The following is a 16,337-nucleotide window of genomic DNA, read 5'->3' as shown; positions in this document are numbered from 1 at the left end:
AACATGACACGTGGTAGTTTGACTCTCAAGGAAAAACTTGAAAAAATAATAACTTTCATAATTAGAACAATAATTGTTAGACGTGGATAATCAATTTTTTCTTGCCTTTTTTATTTTTGGCTTTAGGCTAACAAACTGGTCCTTACTGAAATAGATCGGGTTTTGATCCAAACTGAAAAAACTTATCCAATAAACCAATACCAACCCATTTTTTCTACTGAACCACTATGAATCTGCTTCACCTTTTTTGTTGGACTTTCCTCTACACTTTTACAAGAAGATATCAAGCCATTCCATCCCGTCACCGCTGATGCACCTGAATCCGACCTAATCCACCTCAGCAGAAGGTGCTATTGCACGTATCTATGCTGCTTGTCGCTACCGCTTGATCCTTGGTGCACACTCGAGTTTTCTGACTTTGTTGGTGTTTTCGACCGCCGCTCTAACGAGGTGCTCAAGCCTCCTCTCTGCCGCCCTCGAGATTTATTTGCAGTATTTGATATTCTCTTCAAATGAAAAACTTCGTTGTGTCTCCATCATTTATATGTTTCACGTGTTTGATGTTCTTGAAGAACGGAAATATTGCTGCTAAAGTGATTAAGCCCACAAGATTCGACACCGAAATCACGTGGCATTCCTCCACTGCACGCTGATTTTTTCTAACAATGTCTACTGCACATCTCACTCATTTCCGGTGGTTGTTGGCCACGCCCTTAATCGCCGACAGACCATTTTACTAAATGATATCCATATCCCTTGGCACATCACTTATTTACACCATTAGCCTTGCGGTAACGAACCACAAATTTACTGTAGTTAGCAAATTAATGAGACTTAAGGATAATATACCACACTCCAGTTGTCAGTTCCTCATTCGTTGATCAATCTATAGCTACTATTAGCCACCAAAATCATAGCTACCAGAGACACCACATATATATATATATATATATTGTTCATACCCTGGCCCAATAAATAGGACCCAGGATCCAAGCAAAGAAGCCTAACCCAAAGGGGTTGGCCCTCCCCCAGTACCGGCCTTCATCCCCAGAAGTCGGTACTGAACACGACCTACTCCAAAGAAGTCGGATATGGGGGTTAGCTGGCAGATAACACTCATTCGAATGAGTAACCGCCCCTAGAAACTCTCTAACCACTTCATAGAGCCATATCTTAACCTCCCTAAGATATGGGAACGGTTATCCACCTAAAAAGGTGGCACTACTTCAGCGGTGGTTATTGGTTCACCACTATAAATACCCTGACATCCCTCAGGTATCACTAAGTCCCAATACATTCTCAACTTGCTCACACTCTTGCTAACTTAGGCATTGGAGTGTCATTGCAGGTACCACCCCCCATTCTCCAAAACACACAAGCAAAAGGAAGCTGAAAAGAACCTAAAAGAGGAGATGGAGCGACGAAAAGAGTTAGAAAGAAAACTCTTAAAGTTAGAATCCTCCCTCAAGGGTCGGAATTCCCAAGGCGATAGAGAAGATTCTCCCTTAGGAGAGAAAGATCCGTTTAGCGAGGACATAATGAGGGCAAAAGTTCCGAAAAACTTTAGAAGCCCCGATATGGACCTCTACGATGGAACCACCGATCCAAAGCATCATCTGAGCAAATTTAAAAGTCGGATGTATCTGACCGACGCTTCAGACGCTACGCGATGCAAAGCTTTCCCGACAACCTTGTCCAAAGCAGCGATGAATTGGTTCGACAGTCTCCCTCCGAGGTCAATTACCAGTTTTGAAGACCTCTCAAGAAAATTCTTGATGAGGTTCTCCATCCAGAAGGACAAAGTAAAACATGCACCAAGCCTCCTGGGAATAAAACAGGAGGTCGGGGAGTCCTTACGGGCCTATATGGAAAGATTCAACAAAGCATGTTTGGAGATTCAAGACCTGCCCACCGAAGCGGTCATCATGGGGCTAGTCAATGGTCTTAGAGAAGGTCCCTTCTCACAGTCCATATCAAAAAGACACCCCGCCTCTTTAAATGATGTACAGGAAAGAGCTGAAAAGTACATCAATATGGAAGAAAACGCTAGGCTAAGAGACCCGAGTTTGCGAATCGGGCCCCCTCCCTCAACGAAAGAAAGGGAGAGGGAAGCGAAGAAGAAGGAAGAGCTCGGCCTTGATAGGCCAAGAAAATATCACTCTTATACTCCATTGAAAGTTCCTGTGGTGGACGTATACAGAGAAATTCGCAATACTGAAAGGCTGCCTCCCCCAGACCCATCAAGAATAAAAAAGGGGGGAGCCGCAGTGATTACTGCGAGTACCATAAGATATATGGACACTCCACAAACGACTGTTACGACCTTAAAAATGTGATAGAAAAGCTAGCCAGAGAAGGTCGGCTTGACAGATATCTCATAGAAAGGTCGGACGGTCATGGAAAAAGAAAGCGAGAAGATGCGGATAGAAGAGATCCACCACCACAAACTCCGGAGAGACATATCCATATGATCTCAGGAGGATTTGCGGGAGGGGGACTCACAAAATCCTCCCGAAAAAGACACCTCAAGAGAGTCTACCAGGTCGAAGAGGGGTCCCCCGATCTTCCGACCATATCATTCACAAAGGAAGACGGGCGAGGAGTAATCCCTGGGCACGATGACCCAGTGGTAATTACTATGATCCTGGCAAATGCCCATCTACACAGAACCCTAGTAGACCAAGGAAGCTCAGCAGACATCCTCTTTAAGCCCGCTTTCGACAAGCTAGGTTTAGATGAGAAAGAGTTAAGAGCCTACCCCGACACCTTATACGGATTAGGTGACACGCCGATAAAGCCACTAGGATTTTTACCCCTCCACACCACCTTTGGAAAGAGGGAAAAATCAAAGACTCTGAGAATAGACTTCATAGTCATCGACGTGGGGTCGGCTTATAATGCTTTAATCGGCAGGGCTACCCTTAATCGACTTGGAGCGGTGGTATCGACGCCCCACCTATGCATGAAGTTCCCGACCTCGTCGGGAATAGCGACGGTGAGGGGAGATCAGAAGCTGGCAAGGAAGTGCTACAATGAAAGCCTAAACCTGAGAGGAAAAGGCAGAGAAGTCCACACAATAGAACTCGGGGGAGCAAGGGTTAAAGAAGAGCTACGACCACAGCCCGGGGGAAAAACTGAGGAAATTCAGGTCGGCGAAGAGGAAGGAAAAAACACTCACATAGGAGCCAACCTAGGGGAAACCCTAAGACAAGGGTTGACTAGGCTCCTAAGAGATAACTCCGATCTCTTCGCCTGGAAGGCCTCCGACATGCCTGGGATAGATCCCGAGCTCATGTCTCACAAGCTCTCGGTCTACTCAGGGTCTCGACCCGTACAACAAAGAAGACGCAAGCTCGGCCCAGAGCGAGCCCTAGTAGTAGAAGAACAAGTGCAGGCGCTCCTAGAAGCCGGCTTCATCAGAGAAGTCAAATACCCAACATGGCTAACCAATGTAGTGCTAGTCAAAAAACAAAATGGTAAATGGAGAATGTGCGTCGACTACACCGACTTAAATAAGGCATGTCCCAAGGACCCCTATCCACTACCAAGCATTGACGCCCTAGTGGACTCTAGCTCGGGGTATCAATACCTGTCATTCATGGACGCCTACTTAGGGTATAACCAAATCCCGATGTACGAACCAGACCAGGAAAAAACATCATTCATCACGCCCAGAGCCAACTATTGCTACGTGGTCATGCCATTTGGATTGAAAAATGCAGGGGCCACATATCAGAGGCTGATGAATAAGGTGTTTGCCCCCCACTTAGGGAGCTTAATGGAAGCCTATGTCGACGATATGCTGGTAAAAACCAAGGAAGAAGTGGACCTCCTATCCGACCTCTCACAAGTCTTTGATACCATAAGGTTGCACGGGATGAGACTAAACCCTGCAAAGTGCGCCTTCGCAGTGGAGGCAGGAAAATTTCTAGGATTCATGCTAACACAAAGAGGGATCGAAGCCAATCCCGACAAGTGTAGAGCTATCCTAGAGATGAAAAGCCCGACTTGTTTGAGGGAGGTCCAACAGCTGAATGGTCGACTAGCAGCTCTCTCCAGATTTTTGGCAGGATCAGCACTAAGATCCCTTCCGCTGTTCTCCCTACTGAGAAAGGGGCATCAGTTTGAGTGGACTCCCGAAGGCGAGGAGGCGTTCCAGGAGTTCAAAAAGTTTTTGAGCCAGCCTCCTATCTTGACCCGACCTATAGCCGGAAAAGACCTCATCCTATACCTCTCCGTGGCAGACAGGGCTGTCTCAGCAGCCTTGATAAGAGAAGAGGAGGTCAGGCAACACCCAATCTACTTCATTAGTAAAGTTCTACAGGGCCCTGAGCTAAGGTACCACAAATTAGAAAAGTTTGCCTACTCCTTAGTAATAGCCTCTCGAAGGCTACGGCCTTACTTTCAGGCTCACACAATAAGAGTCCGCACGAACCAACCCATGAAGCAGATCCTCCAAAAAACGGATATTGCAGGAAGAATGGTACAATGGGCAATAGAGCTCTCCGAGTTCGACTTAAAGTATGAAACTCGGACGGCGATTAAAGCCCAGTGCCTCGCCGACTTCGTTGCTGAATATGCAGGGGATCAAGAGGACAAATCGACTACCTGGGAACTCTACGTGGATGGATCCTCCAATAAAACAGGAAGCGGCGCAAGCATAATATTGGTAGATGAAAGGGGAACCCAGATAGAAGTTTCCCTCAAGTTCGAATTCCCAGCTTCAAATAATCAGGCAGAATACGAAGCCTTGATCGCAGGATTGAAGCTGGCTGAAGAAGTCGGTGCTACGAAAGTGATGGTATACAGCGACTCCCAGGTGGTGACCTCTCAAATAAGTGGGGAGTACCAGGCAAAAGACCCAACTATGAACAGGTACTTGGAGAAAGCCTCGGAGCTCTTGGGGCGCTTTGCAGAAACCGAGGTGAAGCACATAACTCGGGATCTGAACAGCAGAGCAGACGCCCTATCCAAGCTAGCAAGTACCAAGCCAGGAGGAAATAACAGAAGCTTGATTCAAGAGACCCTCCAGGAACCCTCAGTGGTAAAAACAGAAGACACACTAGAAGTCTTTGAAGTGGTCGGATTAAACCTCGGATGGATGAACCCCTTAGTCGAATACCTAAAATTCGACATCCTCCCTAAGGAGGAAAAAGAAGCCCAAAAAATCCGAAGGGAAGCACAACACTATACCTTGGTGAAAAATGTTCTCTATAGAAGGGGGATATCAACACCATTGCTAAAGTGTGTGCCGACCCGAAGCAGCCAACAAAGTCATTCTGGTAGGGCTGAAGAAAAGGTTACAAGACGCGAAAGGGGCTTGGGCTGAAGAGCTCCAACAAGTACTATGGGCTTACAGAACAACTCCCCAATCCGCCACTGGAGAAACACCCTTCCGACTAGTCTATGGCGTGGAAGTCATGATCCCAATAGAGGTCAATGAGCAAAGCCCAAGAGTGATTTTCCACGATGAGATCAGGAATATACAGGGACATAAAGAAGAACTCGACTTGCTCCCTGAAGTCCGAGAAGAAGCTCAGATAAGAGAAGCAGCATAAAGAGTTTGCCACAAACCCCCGCCGTCTTGAGACTCTCCTCAACCACAGTAGTGAGGTAGTGCCGAACAGAAACATCATCCATACTCATACGAGCATGAGGATAGATGTTCTTTCGGACGAATGCAAGAGCGTCCGCCTCACCAGAAGCGCCAGACTCTAAGGTCTTGCGCTTCTTTGGCTCTGGTTCGGGAGTAGGTCGGACGGAAGGGGGTGGCAGAGAGGAAGCAGAGGAAGAAATTACAATAGGCTGAGAAGGAGTCCCAACGTTCCGAGGAGGAGGAGGAGGAGAGACAACCATCCTAACACCTCCAGACCTGGCTCGAGACTTTGCCTTGGCTTCCTGAACCCTCTGGTAAGACTCTTGAGCGTTTTTCTTTGCCATCTCTACAAAAAACAAATTGGTAGCCAAAATCAGACAAAGTCGGTAAAAGAAATTGCAAGTCGGAAACAAGCAAGAAACGCAAAAAGCTACCTAATTGTGACTAGGACAAAGGACGGCGACCCCTGGAGAAATTTTTTAGTATCCAAGTATGGGGCCCTCCCCCACGCTTCTCGGAGGAACCCCACAATGGCTGCTTCTACCGCAGTTAAATCATCCAGACCATATTTTTCGCAAGGGGAGGCCTCCAGCCAATATAAAGGAAATCGGGGAGAAGAATGATCATCCAGGAAAAAGAGGTGGTGACCCTCTACAGCTTGCACTTTCAAAAAGTAGTTCTTGAAGTCATGAAAGGACTCGTCAAAAAGGGTAAAAAGTCTCCGACCTTGTATGGCTCGGAACGACACCCACTGTTGTTTATTGTTTAGCCCACTGAAGGGTTTTGTCATATGGAAAAGATGGAAGAAAATCTTTAAAGAAGTCGGGAACTCTAAAGCCTGGCTGACAAATTGATAAATTTTCAAAAAACCCCAAGAGTTGAGGTGAAGCTGGGTGGGAGCGACTCGACAGTGACGCAAAACAGATATCTCAAAATTCGAAAAAGGAAGAAAAACACCCAAACGGGTGATCATGCACTCATACATAAAGAAAAAATGAGGGGCCGCCTCATCGACTCTTCCAAAACAAACCCGGTCCTCAGGACCCGGGACTACCAATTCGTATTTTGGTTCGTCATCCTCAGAAGTACAAATTCTGTGATGAGTGCGAAGGTTGGTAATGAACTCAGAATCGACTGAGGGCTCCTCCCCTAAAACCGTGACATCAACTCAGTGAGAGAGAGCATCTACAGAAGCCATTTCTTTTTATAAAAAAGGGGGGTAACAAACCTACAAGGGAAAAAGAAATGTCACCAACACGGTCTCTAAAGGGAGGAGGATGCGAAACTAAAGTCTACAAATCAAATTTATCTACAAAGGCATATTAAAGAACTAACCTTTATCCGGAAATAAGGGTTGGAAGCAAAAAGCCTTTGAAGACGCAAGAACGCAGCACGAACGAAGGCAAGGAAAATTTGAAAGATCGCAGAAACGAAACAACGAAAGAGAGGGAAAATATTTATAAGAATGTTAGGGGCATAACGGTAAAATCGGGGCAATCATTAATGAGGATGCACCGTTACCAAGGCTATTAAATCCCTACGCACACCCCTAACGGATACGACGCTTGATTAGACGTAACTGTCAGAACCAAAAGGTCACGAAAAATCACGTCGGTTCTCAAACCATCACGTCGGTCCTCTCACAAATCGGCTACGACCCCGAGTTGAATACTCGAACCCAACTCTTAAAAATAAATTGGGCTCGAGTAGGGCTCACACTCTTGCTAACTTAGGCATTGGAGTGTCATTGCAGGTACCACCCCCCATTCTTCCAGACGCACAAGTCGAACGGAGGAACACCGAGTTTCAGGTGCACTAGCTGGCCACCTCCCTCACACGTTTGGGTCAACCAACGTCATCCAGCCCACTAATCTCCGGTTACCCACCGTAACATATATATATATAACTCAAAAATTTAGTGTGTTAATAAAAAATTACTAATCCTCTAAAACTTCTGTACGTAATTATATTTTAAGCGTGAGAAATTGTTCCTTTTGGTAATAAAAGTTGTTGCTCAATCCTAAGAATATTTGCTTATAATAGCATACAAATTACAAGATCAATTTTTTTATTAACAATAAACAATACTTATAGCTTTAAAGTTTGATATAGTCACGGTGAGGTTCATCACCAACATTGGAATCACGAATTTAATCCAAATCTTTGCACGCTATATAACGACGAAAGCATCAAATTCCACATAAAAAAATAAATGGGGAGTGTTAGGTAAACAATAATTATTTTGAACAACATGAACAATCACCAATCAAATAAAAATATATTACACTTTTAAATTAATCATCTAAATCTTAATATTAAAATAACTATCTGTATATCTAGTAAAATGAACATCCAATATATCTATTGTTCACATTATTTAGTATTTTTATTATCTACCTATACTTTTCCAAAATATAATGTATACGAAACACAAATCACATCATAATGATATATACTTTCTCATACTTTAATTAATTAAACATGCACGACCCGCGGCATACTGCATACCCCCACGGCGTAATACTTAATTCCCTTTCTATTTATACGCACATAATCATAATCATCACCGTATTACAATCCAAACAAAAATCATTTGATCATCAGAAAAAAAAAAAAGAAAGAAAAGAAAGCCAGATAACAACATCAACAACAAAAACTCGAGCACTCAACTATCACAATTTTCACATAGTTTTATACAATAGTATCCACTCTAAGAAGATACGGAATGCTACTAATAAGCCTAAGTAAAATCCATGCACCACGGGTGTTGTATTTTCCAAGTGAGGATTATTGTCCGCAAAACGTTTGGGCATAACAGTTGGGTATAACCACGTCAGCTAGCATCCACAGGTCCATGTTGTTATTGTTTTTGGCGTGCTATCATTGTTGTTGTTAAGGTTGTTCGAAAAGACATCATCACCCCCCATTTGGGATGGTTGCTCATTCTCCAATCCAAGGAGCCATTCAAGACCCGACATCTGCTGTGTCAGGTTGAATTCCCATCCCTCCATGCTTCCATCATCACTGTCAAACGTGGCAGAGAGAGGTGTTAACATGGGAAATTGGGTCTCATCGCTAAGGCATGGTTTCTTAGCCAATGGAAGGACTTCGACGCCGTTGTCCTTGATAGTATTCGGAAAATTGAGCTTGGCTTTGTTTCCTCGGATGTGTATAGCAGCGATGTCGTAGGCCCTAGCAGCCTCCTCGGCAGTGTTGAAAGTGCCGAGCCAGACACGGGCCCCTTTGTGTGGATCCCTTTTCTCCGCGGCCCACTTTCCCCAGGGCCTGCGCCTGATTCCCCTGTACACGTTCTTAAGTTTCCTCTCGGGCTGCTTCTTATCTTCTGCACCACCAACCACCATTTTTTCCATTCCTAGTACCTCGTCACATGCTGCCACTGCCACACATGAACAAGATCACTAATACGTTATAAACCCACCTCGCACAACTAAACTACACAAAGCTTTATAATTTTCTTTTGGTGTTATTTTGAATTAAAAAATTACAAATTTTCATCCTCTCAAGTATGTTTTTACTTTTCGGTAATGTTAGATAAAAAAAAAATAAAAAACCAGCCAAAATTTATTTTATTTGGCATTCATTAATTATCACTGCGACAATTAATGAATGCTAAATAAGATAAAGGAAAAGTATATAGAACCAAAAGGTTATTAGCCAAAAACTAAATAAAACCACATTAATTTATATTAATAATTAATTAATTTTAAATTTTTTAGATTCAAAATTTAAAAAATTTAAAATTGATTAAGTAAACCTAATTAAAACCTATAAAAACCTTCCTCTTTTCTCTTACATTAACCTACCCACCTCCAACAATCACACAGACCCCTCTCTTTCACCGTCAGGCCCTCTCCACCTCCCCACCGCGACCCACTCCTCATCTATCACCGACATCTGGCTTGTCGGATTCGCCACTGTCGACAAGAACCGTTTCTCTTTCGCGAACCAGATCGGATTCAAGGTTATATTCATATTTCTTTTGGTTCTTTATGTTCTCCTGGGAGTTTCTTAACTATTATGATCTAGTTCCCTTCCATGGAATGCGCTCCTTTTGTGTTTGGACACACTCTTTTCTTTTTTTAAAAAATATCTATAATTATTAATCTCCTTGGAGATTTGAAATGAAGGGAGAAGAGAGATTTGCTTCCTCTATCTTTTCCTTCTAATCCAGAAAAATAGAAAAAAAATTTTCAAGTGGCCTTTTACTTGATCTTTGCCATGTGCTAATTGGTATTTATTATTTGCTGCATTGTTGAAACACAGGAGTTAAACACTGTCGAGGATTTCATCACATTGTATGAAGAGATTCTACCTTGTACACAATCGTTTTGGGATATTAGGTGCCATTTTGATGATTAAAGAGACTGTAAACTACACACTTGATCTTAGTTAAAAGGAGTCCTTGAACAATTACAGAAATATAAAAAAACATTCATTTAATATGAAAAAAAACATCCTAATACTTAACAAAAGAAATATCCAGTTATATTTTAGCAAAAATAATTAAATATCTATAAAATTTAAAAAAAATTATGAAATTCTTAAAGAAATAGAGACATTTACATTTGTAATACAAAAAATTCAAAAAATATATAAAAAAACATCCATTTAGTATGAAAAAGAAATATTCTGATACTTAGCAGAAGAAACATCCATATATATTAACTCGTAGAGATTTTAAATTTATCCAAAGGTATTTGGCTGATTTTTGACTAATACTCTTTTGGTTCTCTAGCATTATTAAAATTGAGCTATGTCTAACAATGTGTATGTATTTGATTTATTTTTTTTAATTAATTTCATCAAATACGCTTTTGCTTTTAATGTTGAAAAATCCAGTTATATCACCTTTTCCTCTGCTTTTTTTTTTTAAATTTAAAAAAGAAATAAATAAAATTCATACCTTTGAAAAGGAACAAGGCTTGTTACTTGTTAGAGAAAAAGTAAACGTTAAAGAAATAGAGAAAATGGTACCAAAAAACAGAGTAGAAAAAAGATATTTTCATGTCCCGTTAATGTCAAACAAGTGAATATAATGCTTGAAATTAATTCCATCCTAAGTCATTCAAGCCCATATCTACCACAATAATCCACCAAAACCCCAAAAAGCTGATAGATAAAAAAAGATGAAAATATAGAGTTCTCACCATTATTTTGCGTTTCATCTAATTTTGTTTAATGTTAAAAAAATAAAAAAATTCTTGAACTCCTTTTTAGCTCCCAATACACGGTGAATACTATGGTGCCTAAAAAGTGATGCCTATTTACTAAAAAAGGTTAAAAAATAATATTTAATTTAAAAGATATAACAATAAATAATTTTTAAAAAATCAAAATTTATTACAAAAAGTAAGTTAGGCAAAATTTAAATCCTAACTCATAGACAATTTATAAGCATACATAAAAAAGAAAATAAAGCCAAGAAAGCTATATACAAATTAAAGGAAAATATATGATCCAAAAATAGGCCAGAGCATAAAAACAATACCTTTGTTGTTGTTATCTCCTGGGATCTCAGGAAGTGGTGACTGAACCTTGTTGTTGGGGTTGGTGGCGGCAGCTACAGCGGTGTCAAAATTAAGGAAATCGAAAAAAGGGTCTAGCTCAATTTTCGGCCAACTCAAAAAATGAGTGTAGTAGCAGTGAGAATCGTTAATACGAATTATAAAGAACTTATTTTAAACTGGATTTTTATTATAAGTCTTTTTGATAAACCAAAAATTTTATAGTTACAATTTTGAAGTAGCAGTGAGAACTGTTAATACATTGGTCAGCTCAGATTGTAGTCTCGGTTGTAAGTCCTACGTGAGGCAGTGAATTCGTTGGTTAACGAGGGTGGTCCTGTAACTCACAAAGTTCTAACCATAAAATGGCTAGTTTATTAAGACCGATGAGTAGTTTAAATTTAGGAAAAAATAATTCTTTAGTAGTAAGAACAGATAATGATGAAGCATCCACCTCTAGAACTAAAAATGAATTAGAAATAGCTAAGTTAGAAGAAAATTTTCATAATTGGAATATACCTATAATAGATAAAGATGAAGTATATAAAAAGAGAAATTTGTGGGAAGGTAGAAATTATGAAATTAATATGTTAGAATATTGTAAACGCCCAAACAAGTAGTAATAAAATTATTACCATTTTAGAAGAGGATAAGCTAAAAGCACATAGTGACAAAGGGTACAATTTCATCCATATAGGATTAATACAAGTAGCAATAAAACCTAATTTTAGAATAGGAATAAATCTTCCTATATTATTGACCTTAAGAGATACCAGATTTACAGATTTTAAGGATTCATTAATAGGATTATTAGAAAGTAACTATCATGATGGATCAGTTTTCTTTAATTGTTATCCGAATTATGCTATGAATCTAAAAAATGAATATACTTGGCAAGCCTTAAATTGCAAGTTCGATATGATGAAAAAATTATAAATGAAAAATATGATCCATTTGAAATAATCTATAGAATATATTATAAAATTACTAAGGTTAATTATAATTTCAAGGCATTAAAACACTCCTCAAAAGATGAGACGATAATTATGCATGCGAATATAAAAAGATCTAATATACAAACTCCTAGAAAATTAAGACATGAAGAATTAATAAACAAAATGCTTGAGGAATGGGTAATACCTGACGTTATTGAAGAGCCACAAATAGAAAATACTAGATTAAGAAAAATAATAAGAGAAGGACCAGATATTAAAATTAGGATGAATAGATCCCAATCACTAAGAGTTTCTGATGATATTAAAATTATTAGTCATAAAAATTCTATAGATAATTTATCAATAAGAAATATGGATAGTATTATAGGAATTAATAACATAAGGCCTCATATAGCCACTCCTATATATAAAATACCTTCAGAATTTGATCCAAGGAATCACAAATTTTATTAGTAATTATTAAGGAGGAACCTTTTGAGATTGATAAAGAATGGATAAGACAAGACTTTAATGCTGATTATAATAAATCATTAAAAAATTAGTATTTTACCAATCATTCTGAAAATAAAGTTATTAGATTAAGAGAATTATTCTATGATTTTATAAAAGGAAATAGAATTAATTTATATTTCTTTGACTGATACATTAATTATTACTCTGAAAATAATAAGAAACTATGTCCTCTGACAAAATCAATTGTTGTATTGAAAACAAGCTCAGGATCAATAATAGAATCTGAATATCCCCTTAAAGAAACTATTAAAATACCAGTTGAAAAAGATTTAGAAGTCGAAGCCACACCTTATAAAAATAGCAATGCAGAAGAAAATATAGAAAAAAGAGATATTAAAAAATTACATCAACAACTAAACTTTACTAATACCATGTTAGATATAATAAAAAATCAATTAGGAAGAATGGAAAATATGGAAAAAAAACCACTAAAGTAGAAAAACCTATATATAAATTACAGAATTTAGATAATATTAATTTAAAATCTAAAGTAGAAGAAGAAGTTGAAGAACTAAAAGAAAAACTTAGAAGTATTTGTCTAGGAAAAATGACGATTAATACCTTACAAAAGGAAGGAGAATTAGAAATAAATAAAATATCTCATAAAAAAATTTTTCCTAAAACAAGAAATTATTATCCTAGGCCATCACCAGTAGATATAGGCTCAGAAGAAAGAACACAATTAGTACAAAACAGTTTCTTCGGATCAAATTTAGTAGAATGAAATATAGATAGATTAAGTGAACAAGGCATTTTAGATCAAATGTGTAATATGACTATGGCTGCAACTGCTTATAAGATGAGAAAAGCTTCCGATAAAGAAGCAGCTATCATGATAACCCAAGGATTTACAGGACAATTAAAAGGTTTGTGGGATAATTTTCTCAGCATCCAAGAAAAAGAATTAATTATTAATAGAATTAAGCAAGAAGATCAGTTACCAGATGCTACATCCACATTAATATATACCATTATTAAAAATTTTGTAGGAGATCCCAGTACTTTTAAAGATAGGATAGGAACTCAATTAATGAATTTAAGATGTCCAACTATGTCTGATTATAGATGGTATAAAGATGTCTTTATGTCAAAAGTTACGATAAGAGATGATGCACATGCACCTTTCTAGAAAGAAAGATTCGTAGCAGCTTTACCAAAGTTATTCTCTGAAAAAGTATTACAAAAACTACAAACACAGCTTGGGACCCAGATTTTCTATAACTCATTAACCTTTGGACAATTGAATAATATAATAATACAAACAGGTATAGAAGTATGCACAGATACCAAGATACAACAGAAAATAAAACAAGAAAGTATCATGGGAAAAAGAGAGCTTGGCACGTTCTGTTATCAATATGGAATAACTCCTGAAAAAGCACCTAGTGGTCAGCATAAAATTAAAAAGAAAAAATTCTATAAAAAACCTAAAAATAATATAGACAAACATCTTTATTATGAACAGAAACATTATAGAAAAGCCTATAAAAATCCTAAAGAAAAACCAAATCTTCTAATAAGAAAAAACAAGTAACATGTTGAAAATGTAAAAAGCAAGGACATTACGCTAATAAATGTACAACAGAACAAAAGATAAATAAAATAGAAAATAAAGAGATTAAACACGCTTTGACAGCCATATTAATCAATTCAGAATCAGAAGAAGAATCAATTTATGAGGATTCTTTTAAAATTGAAGATTATTTTATACAACAATTAGACCTTATGTCAGAAGAAGAAAGCTTTGAAGGAAATAGTAGAAAAAAAGAACAGAATAATTGTTTAGGAATAGGATTATCTAACTGTAGAAATTGTGAAAAAACTGTAAATGTTTTAAGTAGAGAACAAACTTCTACACTAGTCAAAATAATAGACAAGTTAGAAGATACTCCATTAATAGATGAGTTCATAAGACAATTAGTTGAGTTAATTAAAAAAGAAGAAGAAAGTAATCAAAAAATAAGACCAATAGAAATAAAAGAAATTTATAATCGTTTTAAAAACTCACAAGAAGAAGTTTCCCTTAATTCTCTCAAAGAGGAGATAAAAAAGTTAAAAAGAGAAGTTTCAGAATTAAAGTAACAAAATATCAATATGAACTATAGATTACTAAAAATAGAAGGAGAAAATACAATAAAAATCTAAGAACAAACTTTGCAAAATAGTAATAATAATAAAACAGAAGAAATAAGTAACATAATAATTTTCGAGAATTATATCAACATGGGACCAAAAAATTACATAAATATACTAACTTTATTAGTAAGCCAAAAGTAGTTCACTACGATAACTTTAATTGTAGGAGAAGAAAAATTTGATTTCATAGCTAGGTAGATTCAGGAGCTGATGTCAATTGTATACAAGAAGGGTTAATACCTACAAAATACTATGAAAAAACTACAGAAAACGTTCTAAAAGCAGAAAATGACAGAATGACTATAGATTATAAATTGTCTAAAGCAAAAATTTATAAAAATAGAGTATACTTTGCCACTACATTCTTTTTGGCAAGAAATATATCTAATTAGGAAATCCTTTTACTTTATTATTATATCCCTTTAATGTCGACATCGACGGAATAACTTGTACACGAATCCCCAATCATCCTGTCCATTTTGAATTTCTCACTAGACCAAAGCAACATGAGCTCAATATGTTACAACACCTATCTATACAAGTTAATGTTATGGAAAAAGAAACAAAGCCAGTTAACTATTTAAACCAAAAGAAAATTTTATAACATCTACCAATTCAAATTAACGTTATAGAAAGAAAAACAAGGCAAATTAATTATTTAAATCAAGAAGTTATATATAAAAGAATAGAAGAACAATTACAAACTCCTGAAATACAAAATAAAATAAAAAGAATTAAAGAAAAAATTAAAAAAGAACTATGTAGCCTAAACCCTAAAGCTTTTCATCATAGAAAATTATACGAAATATCTTTACCATATGAAGATGGGTTTAATGAAAAAGATATACCAACAAAAGCAAAACCTATACATATGACTAAAGAATATTTAGAATATTATAAAAAAGAAATACAAGAGTATTTGAATAAGGGATTAATAAGGCCTTCAAAATCACCTTGGAGCTGTACATGCTTCTATGTGATGAAAGCATCTGAAATAGAAAGAGGTGCTCCAAAATTAGTTATCAATTATAAGCCTCTTAATAATGTATTAAAATGGATTAAGTATCCCTTACCAAATAAAAATAATTTAATTACAAGATTAAATAAAGTAAATATCTTTTCAAAATTTGATTTGAAATCAGGATATTATCAGATTGCGGTAAAAGAAGAAGATAGATATAAAACAGCTTTTATAGTACCTTTTGGATATTATGAATGGAATGTAATGCCCTAAAGATTAAAAAATGCTCCAAGCGAGTTCCAAGAAATAATGAATAATATATTTTATCTGCATATATAATTTACTATAGTATATCTTGATGACGTCTTAGTATATTCAAAAGGAATAAATCAGCATATATATCATCTAGAAAAATTTATGAATATTATAAAAGAACAAGGATTAGTTTTATCAGAAAAGAAAATGAAAATTTTTATAACTAAAGTAAGATTTTTAGGATATGAAATCTATCAAGGAACTATGGTACCTATTAAAAGAGCCATTGAATTTCTAGATAAATTTTCAAATGAAATAACTGACAAAAAATAATTACAAAGATTTTTGGGATGTTTAAATTATGTGGCAAAATTCTTACCTGAAATAAGGGTCAC

General features: G+C 37.0%; 2 protein-coding genes across 2 annotated transcripts in view; both read right to left on the bottom strand.

The window, feature by feature from the left end:
• The window catches only part of LOC107620415 (agglutinin-2-like), a 6,883-nt gene extending 943 nt beyond the window's left edge, over positions 1–5,940 (bottom strand). The window contains exon 1 of the mRNA XM_021114501.1: positions 5,800–5,940. Within this exon, the coding sequence (XP_020970160.1) occupies positions 5,800–5,940 (141 nt within the window). The remainder of the gene's footprint in view (positions 1–5,799) is intronic.
• Positions 8,111–11,218, bottom strand: LOC107620416 (ethylene-responsive transcription factor ERF071-like). Its single transcript, XM_021114095.1, has 2 exons — positions 11,106–11,218; positions 8,111–8,993 (listed from the first exon to the last, which is right to left on the bottom strand). Exon 2 carries the CDS (start codon positions 8,965–8,967, stop codon positions 8,434–8,436), a length of 534 nt encoding a protein of 177 aa, XP_020969754.1. The 5' UTR covers positions 8,968–8,993; positions 11,106–11,218; the 3' UTR covers positions 8,111–8,433.

Source organism: Arachis ipaensis, chromosome B10 (assembly GCF_000816755.2).
Source record: "Arachis ipaensis cultivar K30076 chromosome B10, Araip1.1, whole genome shotgun sequence".
Classification (NCBI taxonomy): Eukaryota; Viridiplantae; Streptophyta; class Magnoliopsida; order Fabales; family Fabaceae; genus Arachis; species Arachis ipaensis.
The sequence above is the reverse complement of the archived record's forward strand: the minus strand, read 5'-3'. Positions and strand labels throughout refer to the sequence as shown.